Below are 25,312 nucleotides of genomic sequence, written 5' to 3'. Positions count from 1 at the left end.
AATAACTGCATAATATACTGAACAAAATTATAAACGTAACACTTTAGTTTTTGCCCTCATTTTTAATAAGCTGAACTCAAAGAGTTAAGACTTTTTCTATGTACACAAAAGGCCTATTTCTCTCAAATATTGTTCACAAATCTGTCTAAATCTGTGTTAGTGAGCACTTCTCCTTTGCCGAGATAATCCATCCACCTCACAGGTGTGGCAAATCAAGATGCTGATTAGACAGCATGATTATTGCACAGGTGTGCCTTAGGCTGGCCACAATAAAAGGCCACTCTAAAATGTGCAGTTTTACTGTATTAGGGAAGTCTGGGGGGGTCTGAAAACCAGTCAGTGTCTGGTGTGACCACCATTTGACTCACCAAACTCTGTTTGCTCCTTCGCATAGAGTTGATAAGGTTGTTGATTGTGGCCTGTGGAATGTTGGTCCACTACTTTTCAATGGCTGTGCGAAGTTACTGGATATTGGCAGAACCTGGAACACGCTGTCGTATACGCCGAACCAGAGCATCCCAAACATGCTCAATGGGTGACATGTCCGGTGAGTATGCTGGCCATGCAAGAACTGGGATGTTTTCAGCTTCTGGAATTGTGTACAGATCTTAGCAACATGGGGCAATGCATTATCATGCTGCAACATGAGGTGATGGTCGTGGATGAATGGCACAACAATGGGCCTCAGGATCTCATCACGGTATCTCTGTGCATTCAAAATGCCATCAATAAAATGCACCTCTGTTCGTTGTCCATTACATACGCCTGACCACACCATAACCCCACCGCCACCATGGGCCACTCGATCCACAACATTGACATCAGCAAACTGCTCACCCACACCCACTAACTGCAGTGAGGAAGAGGCCCCGATGAGGACAACGAGCATGCAGATGAGTTTCCCTGAGACGGTTTCTGACAGTTTGTGCAGAAATTATTTTGTTATGCAAACCAATTGTTGCAGCAGATGTCATGGTGGCTGGTCTCAGATGATCTTGGAAGTGAAGATGCTGGATGTGGAGATCCTGGGCTGGTGTGGTTACACATGGTCTGCGGTTGTGAGGCCGGTTGGATATACTGCCAAATTCTCTGAAATGCCTTTGGAGATGGCTTATGTTAGAGAAATTAACATTCAATTCACGGGCAACAGCTCTGGTGGACATTCCTGCAGTCAGCATGTCTATTGCACGCTCCCTTAAAACTTGCAACATCTGTGGCATTGTGCTGTGTGATAAAACTGCACATTTTAGAGTGGCCTTTTATGGTGGCTGGCAGAAAGTTTACACACAGCACGAGGAGGTTCATACTCAACTTCATCGGGCTGGTGAGAGAGTTATTTACATCGTTTGGACCCTCAGACTCTAAACTTGGCAGCAACTGCTCTTCATACTTGGGAATTTTATTGTCTTTTATATTGTCTTTTATATTAAGTGTGTAAGTTTTAGACAGTGTATTGTTGCTAATAAAATCTTTTATATTTTAAGCAATCTGTCGGCTACACGATATAAATGACATAATACTTTGGATTTCTACTGCAGTGGGATAATGTATTTCTCCCATTTATTCTATTTATTTCTTAGTGTATTGGTTTATGTATATGACAGAACCTTTACTAGATTATTTTCACTCAGCTATTTTTTATTTCTCTTGCCCTCATATGGGAAGAAAAGATACAATTAGCTGATACATTTTCTGCCTAATATTGCTACTTTGTGAATCCACATGGAAGCTACTGATAATAATACTATTTCCACAGAGTCCTGCAACCACTATTGTTTATTCAATAGGCACCAAATCTTTACATTTCTAACCGCAGGTGGCGGCTATCTCTGCAGTGACATAGTGGTTATGGTACCCATATCGGGTCTCATTGTTTAACTTTAGTAGCTATTCATCAGTGTGTACTGGTGCTTATCTATCAAGTTGCTTTTGAAAAAGAATTATGGAGCCACATTATTACAGCACAACCAAATGAAGATGTATTAATTGATGTAATTGAGAGGGTATTTAAATGTTGTGGTGTTAGTTAGATCCTCATCTTGACAAAGACACTGCATTTGTCGAAACGTTGCTGGCTCCCCTTAATGATGGAATAAATCTTAATTTGATTATGTTGTAGTGTTTCGGCTCCTTTACTCTTTTTTACTTTGTGTGTGTATGTTAGTAGCAGTGAGTAACAAGAAATGATATATTGAGTGGTTAATCATATTTCAGGAGGGGAACATCAAGTACATAAGTAATGACAAGGCACTAAACACCATTATAAATGTTACAGCCCTGCAGGGTGTTGACAGCCAAGCACATACACCAACTACCATCCTGTGACAAGCACAGACACTTCACATCCTCATTCTATCACCAGCACTGCCACACTCAGAGAATGCACATATACACACCTTCCAAGGAACACAGACACACTCATCCTGCAATAGCACTAACACACCGACAGATCCTGTGCATATTTATACACACTGTAAGGGGACAAAGTCCATATTAACAAAAAACAAACCACTTCCAATTTCATACCTTGCCAAGAACACAGACATTAACAGCAGCCCTTCTGCAGCACTGCTACAAGGAGGTCATTCTGTCTGAAGAATTCAAAAGCAGAGTTAGATCAACACTCAAGAAAAAGGCAAGAAGATACTAACAGCCGTGTAGTGTAGCAGAGCCAGCATTCCATTACAGTCCACACTGATCTGCTGTTCAAGTTCAAGTTCACAGCACAGAGTATTACTGAGGAAGGAGCTGTCCTGCTATATTCTGCCTCACTCATCCGCCAGAGATACAGATTGGGACCTCACCAGAGAAACTGCTAAGGTTGGTACAATGCCAGGACCAAGGGGACCCACAATCTAGATGGAGAGCTCCATATAGGCTTCCTGGTAGGAGCACTGTGAGAGACCCATAGAGACAATCCTATGGCAGAGGTAATACACGCATTCTGATACAGTGACACACACAAAGAGAGCTTCACTTTGTGATGAGTTCTTTATGGAGTGTAAAGGATAATATATAAATTAAAAATAGTAACACACAAACACAAACAGTATAGTGCTATCAGGAAAGATTATTCAGAACTGTACTATAAATGGACTGTATTAACAACTATAGGGAAACAAGAGATTGGGGAGAATATGTCATATATGTCAGAATGTGTCTAACTCTGAAATTGATTAAATATAGTGAGCTAACACTGCATTATCAGATAATATAATGCAAACATTCCAAATGGAGAAAGTGGGGAACATTCATTGTATGGGTGTGAATGGGGCTTTGGTCAGGGGCAGGACTGTTCTGAGAAATTTCAAGTGACTTACTAATTACAATTTGTCAACTAAAATGTAATATAGAATAAAAACAATGTATGTTATGTACACAGACTGATTTCAAAACATATTTATTGTAGTTTAACTCCTTAAGGACTGAGACAATTGTACAAGTTCTGATAAAAAAAAAAAAACAAAAAAAAAAAAACCAGGAATTTGACTATATGTCTGTATTATATATATCACTTTTTCAGGAGAAATGCAGCTTTTATTTCACATCGAATATTAATATATAAAACATAATTTCATATGAATGAAATCTAAGAAAATGTGAGAAATTAAGAAATGTTGTAATTTTTTAGTTCTGCATTGCATTTTAATTGTAAATGTCATAATACTGTTTGCTTTTGCTGCAATAAAATACACATATTTGTATTCAGCAATGTCTCACGAGTACAACAATACCCCCTATGTGCATGTTTTTTGATGTTTTCGAAAGTTACAGGGTCAAATATGGCACATTACATTTTTCAGTTTATACACATTGACATTTGCCAGACAAGTTATGTTGCCTTCGAGACCGTATGGTAGCCCAGGAATGAGAATTACCACTATGATGGTATACCATTTGCAAAAGTAGACAACCCACTGTATTGCAAATGGGGTATACCCAGTCTTTTTAGTAGCCACTTAGTCACAAATACTGGCCAAAGTTAGCATTCATATTTGTTTTACTGGAACGCAGCAACTCCGTGATCCGACTTAGAGTTCAAGTTGATTTGTCAGTTGAGGCTACGGTGGTAAACAAGTTAACACCGGTGCCTCCTAGTAGGTTACGGAGGAACTCAAGGGCATGGACCATAGATACTGAGAAGATATGAATAAGATGGATTAGAGGTAACCACTCACAAAAATTGTTGTGGGTGGTCCTCACTCCGTGAAAGAGAACCTCCAAGAATTAAAATTTCATATAAGTGGTTAAAGCCTTTATTAGTATATCTATATGGCCGAAGACATCAACAAGACAATACACAAAAATAAATGGAAGAGTGCAACCCAAGTGATATAAATAAATAAATAAATAAATAAGTGAATAAATCAAACTCGTGTATTTTAAAATACTGAGATATAAGTCTCAAAATATCCAATTTCTATATCAGAGGAACCCATATACTTTTAGTATATAACTGTAGGAGGATTAGTAAATAGGTAGGTACCTCTAATGTTTGCTGATATTGCCAAAGTCTGAAGGAATTAAGGGAACTCAGAACATGGGGGCTCGAGGAAAGGAGGGGGAGGGGGGACGATTGCCGATCACGTTGAATCAGTAGTCTGTAAGTGTAGCTACTACAGGATACAGATCGTAGCATCTATCACAGTATTGGATACATGGACTTGCATCCGGTTACAAGTGGAAGAGAGAGAGAACTCTTCTCTAAGCGGTGCCGGGTTTAAAGTGTTCAGCACTCCAGGTATTATAGGCATACCCACTGGATGTAATAACCAAGTGGATAGGATGTTAAGAGGTAACACGCACGCATGCCGTTATCAAAACAGGGCATATAGTCGTCAGTACCTCGTTATTCCTGTAAAGGAGTTTACATCTCCCTAAAAATAACGCGGCTAATGGACACTTTAAACGTCCCCCACATAGCTAGTTTAATCTGATCTATCCCCCTGCTATTAGAAAACAGCCTGTCTCGATCTTCCCCGTGGTTTCCTATTAGTTTAATTTGCCGATGCAACTCTATTTATTCTAATTTTGTGTTGTCTGGGAAGTCTGCTAGGTCGAGGGTTTGATGGCTTTTTGAGCAACTAACAGGAAAACACATGGTAGTCTACAATCTCAATGATCTTGAGACCTGCATTGCTTCACTTGAATATTTTCCATGATATGAGATGTGTGAGGTTCATGAGCAAACAGAGGCGATTTGCTTGTAAATGCCTCATATACCAAATGTCACCATCCCTGCCCTACATACATGTACCTACCACACAATTCACATCACACACTAGTAGCCCACATAAACCCCCATCACACACGCAAACACACGTACAAATAATTTCCATCATCCATAGCAGAATCAACTAGAAAAGCTACAATTTCTGGGGAAATTGTGTGAAGTGTTCTTGCCTCCACCAGTAGTCTACAACTGGAGTGTGCGGAGTAACTGGGTGGAGTGGCTGGAGTAACTGTTGTGTGGTTGGAGTGGCTGGAGTAACTGTGGAAAGGTTGGAGTGTGGTTCACTCACTCTACAGCAAAGGCAGAGAAGAGCTTTCAAATCTTTCAAATCCCTCGAACATTCCACCAACTGCCAACAGGAACTAATAGATTTTAAATAGGGACATTTTCAAAGAGAGACATTTTGGATCAGAACTCTCGATACAGTATGGCCCAAGGGCCTGAATGAGAAAATATAATTTACTATGTTTCTTAAAATATTGACCTAGATAATGTAATACAACAATGTGAAAATAGTACTTTAAATGTGCCCTCACGTTCTCATCAATATCTATAATTGTAATGTGATCTTTGTTTGTCTCTTGTAGGTCATGTCTCTTTAAATATTTTGATGTAAGGTTTATTATGCTTCCCAACAATTAGGAGAGATCATTATTCTCCATTTGCAATAAATATTGGTTAGGGATTCTTTAAGCGGGGACATTGTCTTATATTAGATTGTTTCCGTATGACCATCTTCCTGATATGTTCATAGATGCCTCTGTTTTGAGCCTTTTAGAACTCTCTCCAATGTACATGATGAGGAATTATTTTCGACTTTCCTTTCATATGTCTTATCCATAATTCCATAGAGATACTTATTGTTATATTGTCCTAGATCTGAAGATCACAATGTTCTAGTTTTGATGTATATTATCTCACTAAGCATAGCTACTCTATGCTGGTTCAGTTGTATTGCCGCTTGCATATATTTTCCACTTGGTCTTTCAATTAGTGTGCTGTATATTGCAATCCTATGAACTTCTGCTCCGGTTCATTTTATTTTAGTATTTACTTGTATTCACATATGAAACATTGATGGCAGTGAGCCCTCCCCAGCAGCAACATTACTGTGCTGGCTGAGGATGATTGCTCTGGCAATCCTTTTCACGAGCAGCCGATCGGCAATATGCTGTGCGTATGGGTATTTAATAACCTTTTGTTCCACATACTTAGCATTCTGCTTCTGGTAACCTAGTTACCACTATACATTAGCAGGGATTCCATTTATACTCTATTTTGCCGGCAGAACCCCTGCTATTCACGAAGCAGTTTGCTATTACTCATGATTATCTATCTCCAATTCATCCTTTTGTTTCCAATATACTTACCTCTTCCTGTCCTTTCGATTTCTCACAGCTTGAGACATTTTTTAGGGATAGTTTGAATTGGTATAATCTATACCTAGGTGTAAGATCCTGGTCTGTACCTTAGGATCACGCTTCACCAGGGGAACTTCAGGTTTTTATACGTTTCTTTCCACCATTTGGAAAGTTTGATATACACACCGGCCCTTTCTCTATATATATTCGTCGATGCAGTTGGCTGTTTTTTGCTGTTAACTTTTGATTATACTATGGCCACCATCACTACTTTTTAAGACCCACTGTATCGATTTATCTATTATACGAAATTTGAGGTTGGAGTCTATATCTTTAACTGTGTGTTTTTTGTCCATATTGACTGTTTGATCAGTCCAATGTACCTAGGCAAGTGGTGCTACCTTTACTAATTACCTATTAAACTTGTTTATTATTTTTCTTGTGGTTTGCACCGTGTCTATGATACATTTTTAATGTGATTTATATATATTGCTCCACTGGGGTACTGGTTATGTAGGGATTTACTCTTTGGTTAGGAGAGTTTTCTCCCTCATTTCCTCTAATTTTTTTCTGTGTAGTATTTAGGGTTAAGCCCTGTTTGTACCCCTGTATCCCATCCTTGTGTATTCTTTACCTGATTCTTTCAGGTTATGTAAATACACTGTTTTCTCTTTATACTTCAACATTTACATAGACAAAAACAAACAAAAAATATATATATCAGAAAATGTTAATAGTACTCACAGTTCTTTTTGACGTGATTTTATTTGGTAAATTACATCATAACATAGTCTTTACAGACTATCAACGTTTCGGCCACTTCATGCCTTTATCAAGTACCATATATATCGTACAACATTCAAGATCTTGTATGTTGTATGAATTGGCCCCAGCAGCATCCTTGTAAATGTAGAGATAGAGTAATCCAGGAGCTTAAAAATGTGAATATAGATAGTGTCACTAGTAGATACTAGACTTGTGATGCAATTTTGCATAAAATCAATGAAAATATCAGTATAAGTGCAAAATATAAAACTCTTGAAACATCAAAAAAGTAATCAATATACAATTCCTTAGTCTTGTATAGCAACAATGTATAGAAGTCCAAATCATAAATGAATCAGTCCAAGCATAAGAGCAGATAAATATTGCACATATAGTTTTTAGATATGTATCATAAAACACCTTTGATCTGCTAGAAAATATATAGCAAAATCAGCTGAGGTACTTATGAATTGTTCTACTTTCATATAGAAAAGGAGGAAAGATAAAAATGAAAAAACACAACAGAATATAAAATCTAGGCTGGTTAGTATCAAAAACCGACAGCCTAATTATCAGTCTTTCATCTGAGAAATCTGGGCTGGCCGCCAGAAAACTGCAACTGTAGTATCAAAAATAGATGTACAAATTATATCGTGTTAATCCCTTAATACTTAAAATACTGAATAAATAATATGCTGTCAGACTGTTCCGAGATAGGAGAAAGTAAAAGGACCATATAACCTGCTCAGTTCTTCTGGATGGCTGTGGATGATGATATTCTCCTTCCAAATTAATGTTGCAGCAGCCGGTGAGGACGGCGTCCGCGTTCTTTGGTAGGCAACGGTTATAGATCACCGAGTCCTACATTCTCCAACAGTTCTCTTCGCATAGATTACAGCCTTACGCGTTTCATAGGGTATTGCCCTATTTCATCAGAGGCAGCTTTTTAAGTTCTGCATGGCATTTTGACTGTCAATGTCATAATACTGTGAGCTATTACTGCAATAAAATACACATATTTGTATTCAGCGATGTCTCACAGTAAAACAGTACCCCCCATGTACAGGTTTTATGGTGTTTTAGAAAGTTACAGGGTCAATTGTAGCACGTTACATTTTTCAGTTTGTACACATTGACATTTGTCAGACTGGTAAGGTTGCTTTCGACAGCCCAGGAATGAGAATCATCCCTACGATAGCTTACCATTTGCAAAAGTAGGCATCCCAAGGTGTTACAAATGGAGTATACCCAGTCTTTTTTGTTTGTGTGTGTGTAAGATGCAAAAAACATTGTAGGCACCATAACCACTTCAGCAGATATAAGGTGTTATGGTGCCTACAGTGTTCCTTTAATTATGGCATTGATTGTGCATGCAGGTCTCCGCTGACAATGGAGTCTTTTTTTTTTACAAGACAATGTCATAGAAGTGTAAGCAGTAATAAATGTTATCTTAATCTTTTTCTTTCAGATGGCGTTTCAAGTTGCTGGAAGATGTGAAGGTATGTTTATAATTTGTTCTGCTAGATAGATACAGACTGTGCCCATAACATAACGGACCCATTTCTTATGGGGTTCAAATACCTGATTATGGCTTACCACTAAACCTGAAATATGAAAAATACTGAAAGATGCTATTTATCATAGTAGCTGTAACACACAAGGCTTTAAACACTATGAGCTAAGAAACATTTTAACTGAGCATTACCATGTCTCCTGAGTTAAGCTCCATCAAAAAGTATTCCCTTCTTTAACTTCACAAAAAAACTTTAAAACCAATTAAATAATGTAAAACAGACTATGATAAGAATTGGTCACAAAAACATGAAAGAGTTGTTTCTAAGGAGGAGATTATAACGTCTGTATCGTTCTTTCAATTCCAAGAAAAAACTATTAAACATAATGTAACATCTAAAAATACTGAAATAGTTGCACATAGAATGCATCTCTGATTCTTCTGAATGTGTGTCTACACACACTACTGCATGCACAGACTGCAAATCTTTCTCTCCAGTTTGGTCCCTAATAAACATTGTGTGTCAGTTTGGGTTAGCTTATTATGCGATTACTTATATGTATATGTAATGACCGTTTCCCCCGTTTTGTTAATCCTGGAAGAGAGTAATAAATTATATTTATCATATTATGTGAAGTCCCTTGTCTGTGCCCAGTTGGATCATGTTTGCATGTGTGGGTACATTGAAATTTTATTAATTCGGCCCTATCTTCTTTCTTCACTTTACAATAGTAAATAACATAGTAAATATCAATATATTGATTTGACATTCCTGATCTAAACACCTTCCCATTGAATCCACAAAAATAATTAATGGCTGTTTCAAAGTGGTGAAACCATTTCGGTAAGTGCACTTCCCCACACCCTCACACACAGACACATTTGGTTACCATACTTTTCAGTTAAGTCTACAATAGATTCATTGCTTTGAGGTTAATTCTAATTTATACTTACTTGCTGTTTGGTGATTATTATACAAAAACTTTAGGAAAGTTCCCTTCTAACTGACCCATGCATGTGAACACATTTTCCTGCAGCATGGAACCTGTTATGGAAATTCTCTTGAAAGACATCTGTCATCAAAGTTTAATTTCTTGTTTTTTAAAGGTTTAAGATATTAAATAAAAATTTATATTTTTTTTATTAATATGTATGTTAATTTTTTTTGGTCAAACTTGTATCTGTTCAACCAGCCATTGGGGTGTATTGTCCTTTTTTTTTAAAACATTTTTTTTGTAAATATGATTTTTATTTTTCTTCAATGCAAGAAAAAACAGTGAGACTCACAGGTCTCTTCTTTAGCAGAGATATATTTAAAGCACAAGAAAAACATAACAAGTTAGGCTAGGCAATCGAACATACGTTTGGGCACGCAGGCCCCCAGTATTTGAGGACTCGCAGGTCGCTTTAGTCATATATATTGTGCATTGAGAGCACATGACCTAGTGAAATGTGCTGATTCACGTGCCGCCCAAGTGTGTGGGCACTCCGGCCCTTTATCACTGAACTGAATATTGGATTACACTTGTGACATCTTGTTAGTGAAGGAGTGGCTCTAGTCATGTGTGTTGATGACCTTGTGTCAAGTGTGTCTGTGGTATCGGCAGTGCCGTTCTTGCCGACAATGCCGTTATTGCTCTGCGGATGTCTAGTGTCTTATGTCTGGCAGTGTGTCAGTCATCATTAATCACACTAACACCATTTACGTATAGTACGTATCTGGTAGTCGCCTCTAATTTGTTGGGGTGGGTGAATGTGTCTGGGCTCCGGTGCTGCCCTTGTCCAGTCTATGGTTGTTAGTCCGTATCCCTTGCGGAGATAAGTGAAAAGGTGAGAGGGGATGGATAGGCATAAGGTGCGGTAGAGAGGGGGGAGGATATATGTAGCCTGTCTTCGTTTAGTTAGCATCCGGGCCAATAGCTTACCGCTCTTGTTCCTGTGTAGGGAGAAGAACGCCCTATGCCGTTAATTCCCTCCTCAGTTGGAGGAGCTTAGTCTGGTGTATTGGTAGTTGTGAGAGCTTGTTAAGGCTATCCAACTGTTGTATTTCTGTTACCAATGCGGTCTTGTGGGCTTCCCTTTGTTTCTTTAGTGTCATGCCTTGTTGTATAAAGTGTCACCTTATTAAACTTTTGTCTGCCTCCCATAGTATGGTGGGGGAAGTCTGAGTCATTGTGTTATGTGTAAAGTATTCCCTCAGTGCTTTCCCAATATCTGCCGTGAAGTCCGGTACCAAAAGCAATGAGTCATTAGGTCTCCACTTGGGCACCATGGGTCTGAAGAGAGGGGATTTGAGTGTGATTGTCACTGGTGTGCGGTCTGACCAAGTCGCAGTGCCATGCTCGGCTTGAAGCACCAGTGGCAAGTAATAATGTGACATGAAAAGGTAATCTATCCTTGTATATGAGTTGTGTGGATGTGAGAAAAAGGTATAATCCTTTTCGTCCGGGTGGAATGCCCTCCATCAATCAACGAGTTTGGCCTTTGACAGGAAGGTTTTAATCGTGGCAATGTGTTGTATGGGGACATGTGACTGCCCCGATGATGAGTCCCACCTGGGGTCCAGGGTTATGTTAATGTCTCCCCCCATGATCCGCACTCCCTCAGCTAATTGTGTTAGGGCACGGTGTACGCGAGAAAGGAATCTGTACTGCCTCCGATTGGGAGTGTACATATTGGCGAAAGTGAAGACCATATCCGCTATGGTTTCCTTGAGGAACAGGAATCGTCCGTCTGGGTCAGTCTGGACCCCAATTTTGGAAAAACGGGACCCGCTTGTGTATGAGAATAGAGGTGCCCCTAGATTTACCTCCATGGTAGTCACTACGGGATAATGATGGTTCGTCAGTGTGGGTCTTGCCCCGCCCTTAAAATTAGTTTCCTGTAGAAACACTGTCCTGAAAGTCCCGTAGGGCGCCCAACCTTTTCTCTGGCTTTTTTAGTCCTCTCGTGTTAAGTCAGAGTATTTTGAGAGGGGCTGGTGTCAGTGACATGATATGTGGTGTGAGTGTGGAGTTCGTGTCCGTCCAAGTCGTAGGAGTAGTTATGGGTGGGAAAGAGGGGAAGGGAGAGGAGGCAGGAGGTGGAGGGCAAAGGTGGGGGAGAACGGGTTTGAAAGGGAGAAAGAGAGAAAGAAAGAAGGGTACTGTATCGCCTCCGAGGGCAATTCGTAGGTATGAGCGTTGGGGGGCAGTAAGTCCCGTCTCCACCAGTGGATCAGTGATTCCGTGCACCAGGGTGAGGATGCACAGTCCTGTGGGGCAGTCAAAGGAGTGCAAGAGCCTCTGAGTAGGCACTGTTCAGGGGACCGGGGTACGCTCCCAAAGAGATTGTCACAGACCACTGTGGTCCCACGGAACTCTGCGCAGTCAGAAACTCCATACTCCCTGACTCGTGGCTCGTTTCATCCATGCTTTAGCTTAGTGTGTAACCTCGTCTGTCGAATGCATGGCCTCACGGCCCAAAGGAGTGCAACCGTTAACTGTGTATAACCATAACTGTGCTGCCGTCGAATGCAGCTATAATATATAGTTTAGTTGAAAGCCCATGTCCAGCCTCGTCTGCCCCGAGTAAGTGAAATGTGGGAATGGTCCTCCTCCCCATATTTATCATGTGTGTGGGAGGTCTTCCCATCTCCCAGTCTCTGCTGTCTCATCCTGTGCTCCTTCCCAGTCATGTCCCCCTGGGTATCTGCGTACCGTGAGTGCATTGCCGCCTGCGTCCAGACCCATGTGGGCCCTGGGAGAGAGGCCAGGCAATGTGACGGCGGGGTGGGGGGGCCAGGGGGGAGGCCGCCCAATACAGTCAGTTCAGAAGCTAAGGTTGGGTAGGGTAGAGAACGTCTGTGAGGTCTAATTAGGTGGGACCCAAGTGGGGGAGTCCCTGTCACCCTCTCTCCTCTGTCCCACACCCCGCCCACCAGCCTGCCCCCCTCCGTTCCCTTGAGTCTGAACCTCCCATGCCCATCCTCGCCCTGAGTCATCCCCAAAGGTGGGTGTCGATGTAATGTCATGTCTCAGCCTTTCGGCACCATGTGTGCAAGCATAAACAATAAACAGTTAACTTAATGTATGGCTACCGTGTGCCCAGGCTATGCCCCCCAAACCCTCCGCCCCCGCAAGGCATACATTCCTAAGCCCCTCGTTTAGCCCTCCCTTGCCGAGTGGGCAAAGTCTTGAGCCTATCTAGAGTAAATGTAAGCTGAGGCTGAGAGTCCCGTATTAGGAGATACTTGCTGTTCGGGTGGGTGGTGAGGTGCTCTGTTCGCATCAGTAGGAGCAAATTGTCCACTTCCAGAAGCCCCAGTTCGGCTTAAGAACAAGATGTGCCACTCGGTAGGTGCCTGTGTGGCAAGGTCATCCCCTCCAGGGTCGGTCAGTGTCCTATAGTCCCCTGACCAGTGGCATCTGAAAGCTGTGGGTCCCGGTGATGGTAATTCTGGGAAAGGGCACAGGCAGAATTAAGTGGTGAGAGTCAGAGTCCCACTCCCTGAGTCGGGGAGGCTGGTTAGCAGGTAAGATTCCCGGGTGCCTAGGTAGGTGCCCCAGTGGGCCGAATGGCTTGCATGCGGGGGTTCTGCAGCCGCAGAGGTTTGGGGCCTGCTGCTTTCGGTCTGGGGCCGAAGGTATAGAATGCGAGGGGGTTTGGCTACAATAGCGGTTACGGTGACAAGTGCAGATCTCTTGTGAGTGTCGCTTTCGACCATGAAGGGGCCTTTGGCTGTTAGGACCTGCATACCTGTAGGAAAGCACCAGCGGTACCTGATTGTATTGGCTTGGAGGTGCCTGGTGAGAGGCCGCATGGCCCTGCGATATGCCAGCGTGGCTGGGGATAGATCCGGGTACAGTTGGATTTCAGTACCTTCTAGTAACACCCTTTTGGTGTCTCTCGCTCTGCGTATTATTTCCTCCTTCAGTTGAAAGTTTTCCAGGCAGCATACAATATCTCTCGGGGGTCCCTCCGGATAGTCGCAAAACCCTGGTCAAACCCTGTGTGCGCGGACAAAACCTATTGGGGTCTGGGTTGGCCTGGCCAGCAGCTTGTTAAACAGTTCCAGTAAAGTGGTCTGAATCGGGGTCACCTGGTCCAGTTCTTCAGGTATGCCCCTTATACGGACGTTCTGCCTCTGTCCCCTGTTGTCAAGGTCCTCGAAGTGCAGCGCCATTTGTTGCATTACGGTGGTATGAAGGCGCAGTGCATCCGTGTTAGCAGTCTGCGCTCCTGACATGTGGTCACAGTCTGCCTCTGGTTGGGCAACCTTTTGGTGTAGGCCCTGGATGTCTTCACGCAATGCGTGTAGCTCTGCGGTTATGGAGGTGCGTGGTTCAGCATTCGCGTCCTTTAAGCCTGCCTTGGTTGGTAAGTCCCTCAGTAGGGATACCGAGTCTGGCTGGGGCATCCTGGACGTTGTAGCTAGCGAGTCTGCCAGGTCCCTTTCCACCCCGGTGATGGCGGGTACAAGGGGCCCAAGGCTGTGGACTTATTTGAGGCCTGCGGGTCCAGGTCCGCCGGTGTTATGAGGTATTGTCACAGCGATGAGGCCTGGGGTCCCTTTGGGGGTATCGGCTGTCTTATGGGCTTGTGAAACCCTGTGGGTTTTCCCCATGTGTGCGGTTAAAATGTGTGTTTGACGAGGTTAATTGCTGAGCCTGCAGGGAGCACACGGATTACGCCATCATCTTCTCGGACCTCCAAGCCACACCCTCCTCGTGTATTCTACTTTTACCTGACCAACTGCTTAACAACCTAATTTGTCTGCTGCATGTTCACATAGAGCATACAGAATCTTCTCAGAAGCATGCAGGTTTGATTGAGCAGCAGTTGGTCAGATAATAGTAACATTTGACCCAACGTAGATATTCACCCAGACAAAAAGTTACATTTAAATAATAAATAATTCAAAATAAATCAATATATAACATTTACACACAAAAAAAAACCTACTAGTTACAAATCACCCATTTTGCTTTAGTATATTGGCATCAGTGTTGGAGAAAGACCTGTGATGTCATTTTTTAAGGATGTCGCCTTCCTAACGTCACGTTTGATGAGCTCTGAGCAAGAAGAGTTTGTGGGACCCTGCACCCAACCACCATCGTTAACACATGCTATTAGCCCCATGCACATATAGAACAAGCCACTTGCGCACATACATAATTTGCCACAAAAGCATACAGAGAAATATGCGTTAGCCCCCAAAACTGTAAGCTGGATATTTCTCAGGGTCCCAGAGACCTCCAAACTGTCATGGACTTATCAATAGGTTTAAGGACTTTCCAATACTGCATGCATTTGTGTGCAAAATTTGCATTTTAAATGTATAAAATTCAGTATAATTTGTAGGTGCTTTCTAAATAATATTAATAAAAACTAAACCTAAGTAGTGCAATTATTGGTACTTTCTCAAAAAAATCACTTTTTGCAACTTCACCACCAGTGAAAATTTACATAGCGCTTTCCTAAGTTTTTTTTTTTCCAATTGACAATTTTTTATTTTGTCATAAGTCATAAGTCAAAACATTGGGATACAGAACAGGAAAGGAGGGGTAGGGGTACATTACAGGCTGAATATACAGAGATCAGCTACGTGTAGATATATACATACATGTGATACCTGGGTTTCCCCGGTGTCAGAGAGTCATCGATATTTTGATATTTCACATGGGTTTTACATTTACAGGCAAAGCATGTATTATTAGCGTGCGTTGTTAACCAAGTCGTAGTAGTATGGCTACTTCTGGGTGGCGTACTATGGGTCATCTATGCCTTGGTTGAGTGCTAAGGTTTGTATGTTGGTACTCCTCGTGGTACCTCTAGGTCACGTTAGGTCATGCTTGCTCAGTTATGGTTGAGTGTGTGGTGCGTGGGTTCGTAATATGTGTTACCCACAGGTCATGCGCCTCCAGCACCCCTTTTCGTGTTCCAAATTGCATGTACGCCATTCTTTCATACGCCCAGTTTCGGTCTACCTGCTGTATGAGATCCTCTATAGGCGGGGTCACCGCTTTTTTCGTTTTGATAGATTTGGTAAGATGAACAGGAGACATACCTGTGGGTCATCTATCCTCGGGTTGGGTAGTATCTTCTGTATTAGATTCGCTACCGCTTCCCAAAATGGTCTGAGTTTGGCGCATGTCCACCAAACGTGTATCATTGTACCCACCTCCCCCCCACACCTCCAGCAGGTGTTGCTGGTTGTTGGCCATATTTTGTGTAATTTGTCCGGTACTAGATACCAGCGGTATAGGATTTTGCGCTGTAGTTCCAGGTGTGTGGCACATGCCGTGAGCCCCTGGTGAGCCATGTAGGCTCTGTCCCAGTCCCTATCTGGTATTGTCCTCCCTATATCTCGCTGCCATGACTCTTTTAGCTCTCCTAACTTGTGCGTTTGTTGCGCCAATAGTTTTTGGTATCCCCAGGACATTATTTTTTGAAGTGGTGTAGTCCCTGTGCATTGTTTTTCGAACACTGTCATGTGTGTCGTTACCGTGTCGTCCGTTCGTTTCCCTAATCTGTTTATCACATAAGATTTGAGCTGGAGGTAGGAGAATGCAGCTCTGGTGGGAAGGTTGTACTTGTCCTGTATGTCAGGGAATGGTAGTATGCGACCCCTGTCTATGACTTGGTATATATGTTGTACACCTCCCTTCACCCAAGTCTCCCACGGGAATGTGGGGATCTCCAGTCCAATAGTTCGCATTGGGGTGGCCAAGGGTAACGTCTGTGTTGACACTAATTCATGTTTAATTTTACTCCATACTCGCAGCAGAGTTTGGGTAGTGGGTAAGAGAGCGTCCAGCGCCCGGTTGTTGTCTGACTGTTTCCACATTAGTGATCGGAGATCGCTGTGCGGGGCTTTGCTTGCTTCAATCGTCACCCACTGCGGGACGTCTGTCAGACGATTAATTTGGGTAATGTTGTGTAACTATGCCGCCCTGTAGTATGTCGTTAGGTTGGGTAGGCCTAACCCCCCATTTTTGACTGAACGGTATAGTGTCCCTGCTGCTACTCTTGCCTTTTTCCCTTCCCAAATGAAGGAGTTGATAATGTGTTGCATGTTTTTCAAGAATTGTTTCGGTATGGGTATTTGAAGTGTCCGGAAAAGATACTGTATTTTAGGGATGAGCGTCATTTTGACTGCCGCAATGCGGCCCAGCCACGACAAGTATCTACCCCTCTGTGTGTAGTGTGTCTGAGAATTCTTTCAGCAGTCGGGCATAATTGTGCCGAAACAGGTGGGCAGGGTTTTTGGTTAGCTTTATGCCCAGGAATGTCAGGTGGTCATGTCTCCAGTCCAGGGGAAATGCCCTCTCCAGTCTGTCTGCAAGGTCGTCGCCTAATGTTATACCCAGAGCCTGTGTTTTCGTAACATTTAACTTATAATAAGACACTGCTCCGTACTCTTGGATTCTTGCCATCAGCTTTGGTAGGGATATTATGGGGTGTGTCAATGTTACCAGGATATCATCCGCGAACAAGTTAAGCTTGTATTCGTTGTCCCCCAGGTGTATGCCTTGTATGTCTGCCCTGATGACCGCTGCCAGGGGTTACAGTGCTAGGATATAGAGTAACGGTGATAGGGGGCACCCCTGTCTCGAACCGTTAGTGATTTGTATTTGTTTGGATACGAATCCAGAGTTGAGGACCCTGGCCGTAGGATGCGAGTACAGTGCTCGGACGGCATTTATGAAGGTTGTGGGGAACCTGTATTTACCAAGTACTGCCTGCAGAAAAGGCCAGCTGAGCCTGTCAAAGGCCTTTTCGGCATCCAATGAGAGCAGTACTCCCCCCTCCCTTCCTTGGAGCAGACTATACAACAAGTCGAGTACTTTCCTAGTGTTGTCCGACCCTTGTCTGCCTTTTGTTAAGCCCACCTGGTCATCGTGAATTAGCGTCGGGAGTATGCTGGTTATTCTGTTGGCTTGTACTTTTGCGTAGAGTTTAATGTCTGTATTAAGAAGTGAGATGGGTCTGAAGTTTTGGCTACATGTGGGTGGTTTCCCCGGTTTGGGCAGTGTAACTATGTGTGCGCCCAACATCTCTCCAGGTGCGTCAGCTTTGAGAGTTATTGCATTAAATAAGTTTGTGAGGTGCGGAGCTAGGGTGTGTGCGAATTGTTTGTAATAACTGTTGGGGAACCCGTCTGGGCCCGGTGCTTTCCCACTCGGTAGGCGTGATATGGCCTGGAGCACCTCTTCTACTGTGATAGCGGCTTGCACTGTAGCTATTTGTTCCTCAGTCAGTGACAGTAGGGGGACCCCTTCCAGGTATTTCTCAATACTGGCCGTAGTAGGTTGACATGTGTTAGCGTCGTTCCCAAGATTATATAAGGATGAGTAGTAATCTGCAAAGACATCCCCTATGTCCTTGGGTGTCACCTTCTTCTCCCCTGTTTGGTTTAGAATGTATGGGATCTTTGTGTTCGCATTCCTGTGTGACAGTCTCCTAGCTAGCAATTTGCTTGCCCTATTTCCCTGTACGTAGTGTGTGGCCCTAAGTTTTCTAAGGTGGTACCCTGTTTTTGCCAGTTCATGTGTTTTAATTTCCCCTAGTTTCTCCTGAATCTGTCTTTTTAGTTCTGGAGTTGGGGTCAGTTGGTTTTGCTTGTTTAGAGTATACAGTGTTTTTAGCCAGTATTTTGTTTTAGTTTGGGACTCACGTTTTAGTGCACATGCTTTACCTATGAAGAAGCCCCTAATAACCGGCTTGTGTGCCTGCCATAGGGTCTCCGGTGTTATTCCCAGTGTCTGATTGTTAGCAAAGTATCGGTTCATGTCAGTGGTGAGGTTTGCACAGAATTGAGAGTCATGCAGAAGAGTCTCGTTCAGTCTCCAGGGGCTCCTGTGTTTATAATCATATGCGTCTTGCAATTCAAGAGTAAACGGGGCATGGTCAGACCATGTGATAGTACCTATCGAGCATGCGGTTAGTTGGTTCAGGAACATACCTTTTATATAGAACCCGTCTATCCGGAGTAAGTATTGTGGACCTGGGAGAAAAAAGTAAAGTCCCTTTCTTCCGGGTGTAGTACCCTCCATGCATCATATAGATCATGTTCACTAAGTAGTCGGACTAAGGGTTTGCATTCCCGTGTGAGGGTTGTGTGTCTGGGTGTGTTTGGCTCCACTGTGGAGTCTTTTTTGGGGTCTAATATGTGGTTCAGGTCCCCACATATGATCGTGACTCCTCTTTGGACTTGCGCGAGGCGCGTTATAATTTTGTGCAGGAAGTTTCTCTGGTTTGCATTTGGTGCGTAAATGTTTACGATCGTGTGTTCTAAGTTATTGATCTCACACGCCAAGATGATGTACCTCCCCTGCTTATCTGTGTCTTCGTACAGGAGCTTAAAGGAAACATCCTTGCTGATCAGTATAGAGACCCCTTTAGTTTTGGATGTGGCTGTACTATGATATTGGATTGGGTACTGTGCTTGTGCTAGGTTGGACGCTTGTTTAAAGTGCGTTTCCTGTAAACATACTATGTCTGGGCGTGCTTTGCGTAGATCTCTAGTTAGGCAGTATCTCTTTACTGGGGTGTTCAACCCCTTAACATTATGGCTGTATATTTTCATATTCTAATGGGCAGTGTATACGGATTCTGGGTATTTCTGTCATTGAGTGTGTCATCATGGTGGTATGCTGTCTCCCCAGGGGGTCCATGCGTCTGCTGTCCCTGTGGTCCCCACAGCAGGGCCCTGTAATGCCTGGGATAGGGGTCGGGGGGGTGGGAGGCGGGGTCAAGGTGTCAGCTATACAAACATCATACATAACATTCGAGTATAACAAAACAATGCATACATTAACAAACATTTTAGTATACATTTCCCACTGAAGGGTATTGCACTACCGTGATAGTGCCAGGTGTGAGCGTGGTTACTGTGTTGACTTCTAAGGTGTAGGACGGTTGGATGCACCCAAAGTGCCCGAATCATTCCATCGGTATTCTCATGTGTGGTATGCGGAGTGTGCTGTGTATTTACCGGCTATGGCTGTGGCGTAAGGCGTACTGGTGTGGTTTTCGCCTTCACGGGTGTTTGTATATTTTTTTCTTTTTTCTTTTTATTTATTTATGTATTTTTTTTTTTTTTTTTTATTAATTTTTTTTTTTTCTGTGTGTGTGTACGTGTGTGGAAGTTTGTGTCTGGGATTGTTTGTGGACTATGTGCTCGTCAAGCCTTCGTGGCTTATTTGTGTGTGTTGTGCTTGTGGTCTCAAATGTTTATAGTGAGGCATATAGTGCTAGGAATACTTGCGCCTCGTTGTCTGCCAGATGTCATGCGCTGCCATGGTGGGAGCAGCAGAAGGAAAAACGTTTCTGTGCTAGTTCATTTTCTGGATTTTTTCCATTCTGGAGGCATTCTCGGCGCTGTGGACATGTCTTTCCTCTCCGGATTTGGCAGGACATTCCAGCTGCGCAGCAGTTTGCGGCCCTCTTCTGGTGTGTTCACTGTAGTCACCGTACCATTTCTTCTGATCAGGAGGCGGATTGGGAATCCCCATCTGTACTGTATGTTGTTGTAGCGGAGGGTTTCCGTTGTTTCCTTAAATTCTTTTCGTTTCTGTAACGTGGCTGCAGAGAGGTCTGTGAACATTTTGATGTTTTTATACTTCTGTGGGAGCTCTGCACCTGCTCTGGTCGCTTGGAGTAGTGCTTCCTTAGCGTGGAAGTAGTGTAGGTGTGTTAGTACATCTCTGGGGGTGTCTTGTGGTAGGAACGCCGGTTTTTGCAACCTGTGATGTCTGTCCAGCAGCAGAATTTCAGCCGGTATGTCTGGTGCCAGCGCCTTAAAGTACCCCATGAGGTACTCGTGTAGATCCTGTTGCCTCACTTCTTCTGGGATGCCTCTGATGCGTAGGTTTTGGCGGCGTGAGCGGTCCTCTAGGTCCATGACCTTCCTCTGTGTGAGGTCGAGTTGCTGCTGCAGGTCTTTCACTTGATCTGCCATTATATTATGCACTGTAACCTGTTCCTCCATGCGGTTTTCCATGTGTGCCGTCCTGTCACCCAGCTCCTGCATCTCTCTCTTAATTTCTCTCAGTGTACCTTGCAGGGATTCCAGGATCTTGCTGGACATACTGTCTAGGCATTTCTGCAAGAAATCCTGGGTCACTGGTAGGTTTTGCCCCCCCGGGGAGGATGGAAGTGGCAGCGTGTCATTACCTCCGTCGCCATCTTGTTCCTGATCGGCTAGGCCCAGGGCTTTTGGCGTCGACGCTCGGGTCGCAAAGAAGCCAGCGCGGTCATTTTTTTCCCCCTGCTTCTTGGCTTTTTGTGATGCCATGTTAGGAGACCTGCGGGTGAGGTTTTGTGGAGCCGGTACCGCTGAATATATGCGCTGTCGGGCTTTTCGGTGCGCGGAGCTCAGCGCTGTGCGACCATCCACTTCGCTTGTCAGGCCACGCCCCCCTAAGTTTTAATATTAGTCATGGTCAAGCTGATCAGTAATACACAAAACAGATAGCTGTATGGGGTACAGTATTTAATTATAATTAATTTGTTACAAAAAAAATATTTTTACAAATTATTTCACTAGAAAAAAAGAGAATGTGTAGGGATAAACAGAGATTCTTTTATATTCAAATTTAGATTTTCTGTAATACAATTGCCCTATAATTGAGGTTATAATCCTGAAACAAAAGACACTTAGTTAATATCTACTGAGATATCTGTATTTGTTGTATATTTTATATGTTTCCTAAAGTACCACTAAAGTCACCCAGACCACTTAAATGGACAATCTGGAAGAGTATGAAAAGTGTTTTCTCTTTTTTTCATTTACAAAAAGTGCAGATATCAATAAAAATGCACACTTTTATAACTTAACCCAAACAAACATCAAGTCGTGTTATGTACTGAATTGTTTAGTATATCTAAACTGCAGAGGCAAACAGGACCTGGAAGGCAATTGCTCAGAGCACCTGCCTTGCAGCACTTCTCCTTGAGCTGCATTGGAAAGTCTGTGATTGGACAGTCACAGAAAGTGTGGGCGGGGGAAAAATGGGAAGACTTACAGAGGCAGCAGACAAAAGAACTGCATCTTTTGCTTTACCCCAATAAAAAATAAAAAACATCATTAAATGTAGGTATGTTTTCATGGGGGTATATCTACGAAACAGTAGTTTAAAAAACATGTATTTTGTATTTCGACAGTGGAGTCTCAATCTCAATGAAGTGGTCTAGGTGCAGTGGTCCTGTTATTTTAACCTTGCAATGTAAAACATTGCAGTTTTGGGGAGTTTTCTAGACAGCCACTAGAGGTGCTTCCACTGCAGCGACCAAGTAAACCTTGGTCACATGCCTTGCAGCTCATAGGAAAGTATTGAAAAGTATTGCTTTCTTATGAGAAACATTGGATGCGCTCACCGTGCATGTACATCAGGTCTCCAATGCGCCTCTGTAAGGAGCATTGGAGACCTGATGTACATGTACGGTGAGCGCATTCAATGTTTCTCATTGGGTTGGCTCAGTGATAGAGGAAGCAATGCCTCCACCATGAGGTTTTGGGAGGAGGAGAGATGAGTAGTGTATGGGAAATCTCGGCGCTGGACAAAGCTAAGTAAAAAGCATTTTAAAAAAATATCATTATGGCAAACAGTGTTTGGCGCCTCAATGTAACTAGGAGCAATGGTACTATAGCTTTACTAATACAGATCTGTGTTCCTAACACTATAGTGTTCCTTTAAAAAGTATGATTTATGTTAGCCTCAGTATGAAAACTATTATGTTTCCTTTTAACTCTATCTGCAGTATCACGCTAAGTACATGAATGCACTTTTCATTATCAGGAATTCATTTCTTTTTTCTGGTCCTTTCCATCCTATTTAATGTTTGTACATTTTTGTTGTCTTTCCTAGATGTTTTACAATACCGTTTCTCTGACATCATTGCAAAAAAGCGCAATGGATCAGTGCTGACACCAGAAGAAATAAGATACATGGTGCAAGCAGCTATGAACGGCCAAGCACAAGAATGTCAACTTGGTAATACACGTTGTACCATTGACTATGTAGACAATTCCCAACAGTTGATAGGCAGTGTTCACAGCTAGTGAGTAGCTACAACAGAAATATGTATTAATGTTGGCAAAGACTGCAGACAACGTATCATGACTGCTATTACTACTTTTGACCTAGTACGAGGGATAGGCAATATTCTTTTCACCAATAAATGTACCTAGCTTCTTCTCCTACTTTCTATCTCTTCTCTTTTCCTTCTTCTTGTTTCTTATTTCACTAAAAGATGTGATGGTGGTACCGACAAGCCTTCCTGAAAGCAAAATAACTCAACTGTGATCACTTTGAACTTTGTATCTAGGTTTGTGAAACAGTGCTTAATTCCTTTTGTAAAGATGAGTTTGGATCACCACTCAAGAAATACATAAAAAAAAAATGCAGACACATGCAAGAGGGTTTTGGGAACCATATGTTCCATGGCCACTGGGATCACCAAATCATAATTAGCTGACTTTTACAAACTACGTTCCTCTAATTTCATGACAACAAAGGGGTGTAGACAGACATGCTAACACTTACTATTCCATATTACTTGTAACACCGTTCTATTTCCAGGTGCACTACTTATGGCTATCCGAATTCGTGGAATGGACCCTCAAGAGACAATGACTCTAACCAGGGAACTGGTAGCCTCAGGTCGTGTGCTGCAATGGCCAAATGAATGGAATAGTTGTTTGGTGGACAAACATTCTACAGGAGGAGTGGGGGATAAAGTTAGCTTACCTTTGGCTCCAGCTCTTTCTGCCTGTGGCTGTAAGGTACGAACATCTGGAAATGTACATGTATCGTAAGAAAAGTATTTATGTGACATCACACATTTTCATAAAAAAGGTATTTTGGTCACAAGCCAAGGGCACTGAAAAAAACTTGGAGCCTGTCATCTGCTTGCCAAATGTTATCTAAAATTTGAATGCATGGATATCAAATAAATTGTGTAGACTTTTAGGTTTCAGCGGACCTCAACCATTTCAGAAATGACAACTCTGTGTCCTGACAGTAAATGATCACAATCTTATGCAACACATGACCAATTCAGCAAAGAGATATCTGCCAATGTTGGCATGCTGATAAGTGGACATATGCTGTTAAAATTCAGGTGTACAGCGGTGGGAGATATTTTGTGTTGTCTTTATTATGTTACATTATATAGTACCCGATTCATTAATGTACTTACTGTTTTATAATTAGCATATTAAAGTGCAGTGCACACGTTAATCATATGTTGATTGTTTCATTCAATTGATATGTAGTATAAACAATGGATGGGGGGTGGGGGGTATTTAAAAACAAACAACTATAGCTATCCTGTTCACTGACTATAGCTGAGTTAAAGATTTTTTTAATACACTACTTAGGCGTTTTTATTCACTACAATTTTTGAGTGTTACATATATACATGTATGACTGTCAAGGTTGGTATACTCGTAACTGTGTGTTTATTATAAACAAAATATATCAATTATGCTTATAATATACATTGATCAGCCACTAAATTAAAACCACTGACAGGTGAAGTTAATAACATTGATTATATCATTACAATGGCACCTGTCAATGGGGTGGAATATGTTGGATAGGGTTATCTTGGTTTTGAGTGCACTATTACTTTCTTACTTTTTGTGTTATACTTTTGTTTTACATCACTCTTGATAGCCATTTCATCTTCTGTTTTGTGTGTTATTTTGTTTTTTGGGGTTTTGTTTTTCTAAAGTCACATTCCATAATGCTATAGTTGTCTTTTATGTGTATCAGGTTCCAATGATTAGCGGGCGTGGATTGGGACATACTGGAGGCACCCTGGATAAACTTGAGTCTATACCAGGATTCAGCTCCCAACAAAGCCCTGAACAGGTAGAAATATTTTGCAAGCATTAATACAAATGGAGGGATTTAATATCTAATATTAGTAACATATTGTATATTTTTATATTTTTTTTATTGGAGACATATTACAACATAAAACCAGTGCCACGAAGAAATAGTTGATTTTTAGTTTCATTGTGTTAAATAATTTCATTAAAAACACTAATCACAGGATTGTTCATGGATCTGAATATTTTACAAAGCACTGTGTATAGGAAAGGCTGAAAACTTAATGTACAGAACTATCACCAAAGGGCAATATTTCGATCCAAAACGTGAATATTTAACCCAGCTGATGCACAGACCTACAGATCATTTACATGTTTTATTTCCATGGGCAAATATCCACTAATCAATGTTGTGGTTAAACAATAAAATTTCTTATTTATAGTTGCACTTTTAACGCTGAATTAGAGATATCCCAGCAGAAGGAGGAGAGCAGAAGTAGAAGGTATGAAAGGTAAATTCCCTAGACCAATCCGCCGCCCGAAAGATATCCGACAAAGATGCCCCCGCTAGGAAGGCTGAGGAGGCTGCCGTTCTGCGTACGGAATGAGCGCCGAAA

At 42.2% G+C, this 25,312-nt stretch overlaps 1 protein-coding gene across 1 annotated transcript in view; it reads left to right on the top strand.

Moving 5' to 3' along the window:
- Positions 1 to 2,307: 2,307 nt before the first annotated feature.
- The window catches only part of TYMP (thymidine phosphorylase), a 48,328-nt gene continuing 25,323 nt past the window's right edge, over positions 2,308 to 25,312 (top strand). Inside the window, exons 1-5 of the mRNA XM_063445487.1 lie at positions 2,308 to 2,820; positions 8,828 to 8,858; positions 22,726 to 22,851; positions 23,440 to 23,642; positions 24,637 to 24,735. Coding sequence (XP_063301557.1) covers positions 8,828 to 8,858; positions 22,726 to 22,851; positions 23,440 to 23,642; positions 24,637 to 24,735 — 459 coding nt within the window. The 5' untranslated portion in view covers positions 2,308 to 2,820. The remainder of the gene's footprint in view (positions 2,821 to 8,827; positions 8,859 to 22,725; positions 22,852 to 23,439; positions 23,643 to 24,636; positions 24,736 to 25,312) is intronic.

Source organism: Pelobates fuscus, chromosome 3 (assembly GCF_036172605.1).
Source record: "Pelobates fuscus isolate aPelFus1 chromosome 3, aPelFus1.pri, whole genome shotgun sequence".
In the NCBI taxonomy this organism is placed as follows: Eukaryota; Metazoa; Chordata; class Amphibia; order Anura; family Pelobatidae; genus Pelobates; species Pelobates fuscus.
The sequence above is the reverse complement of the archived record's forward strand: the minus strand, read 5'-3'. Positions and strand labels throughout refer to the sequence as shown.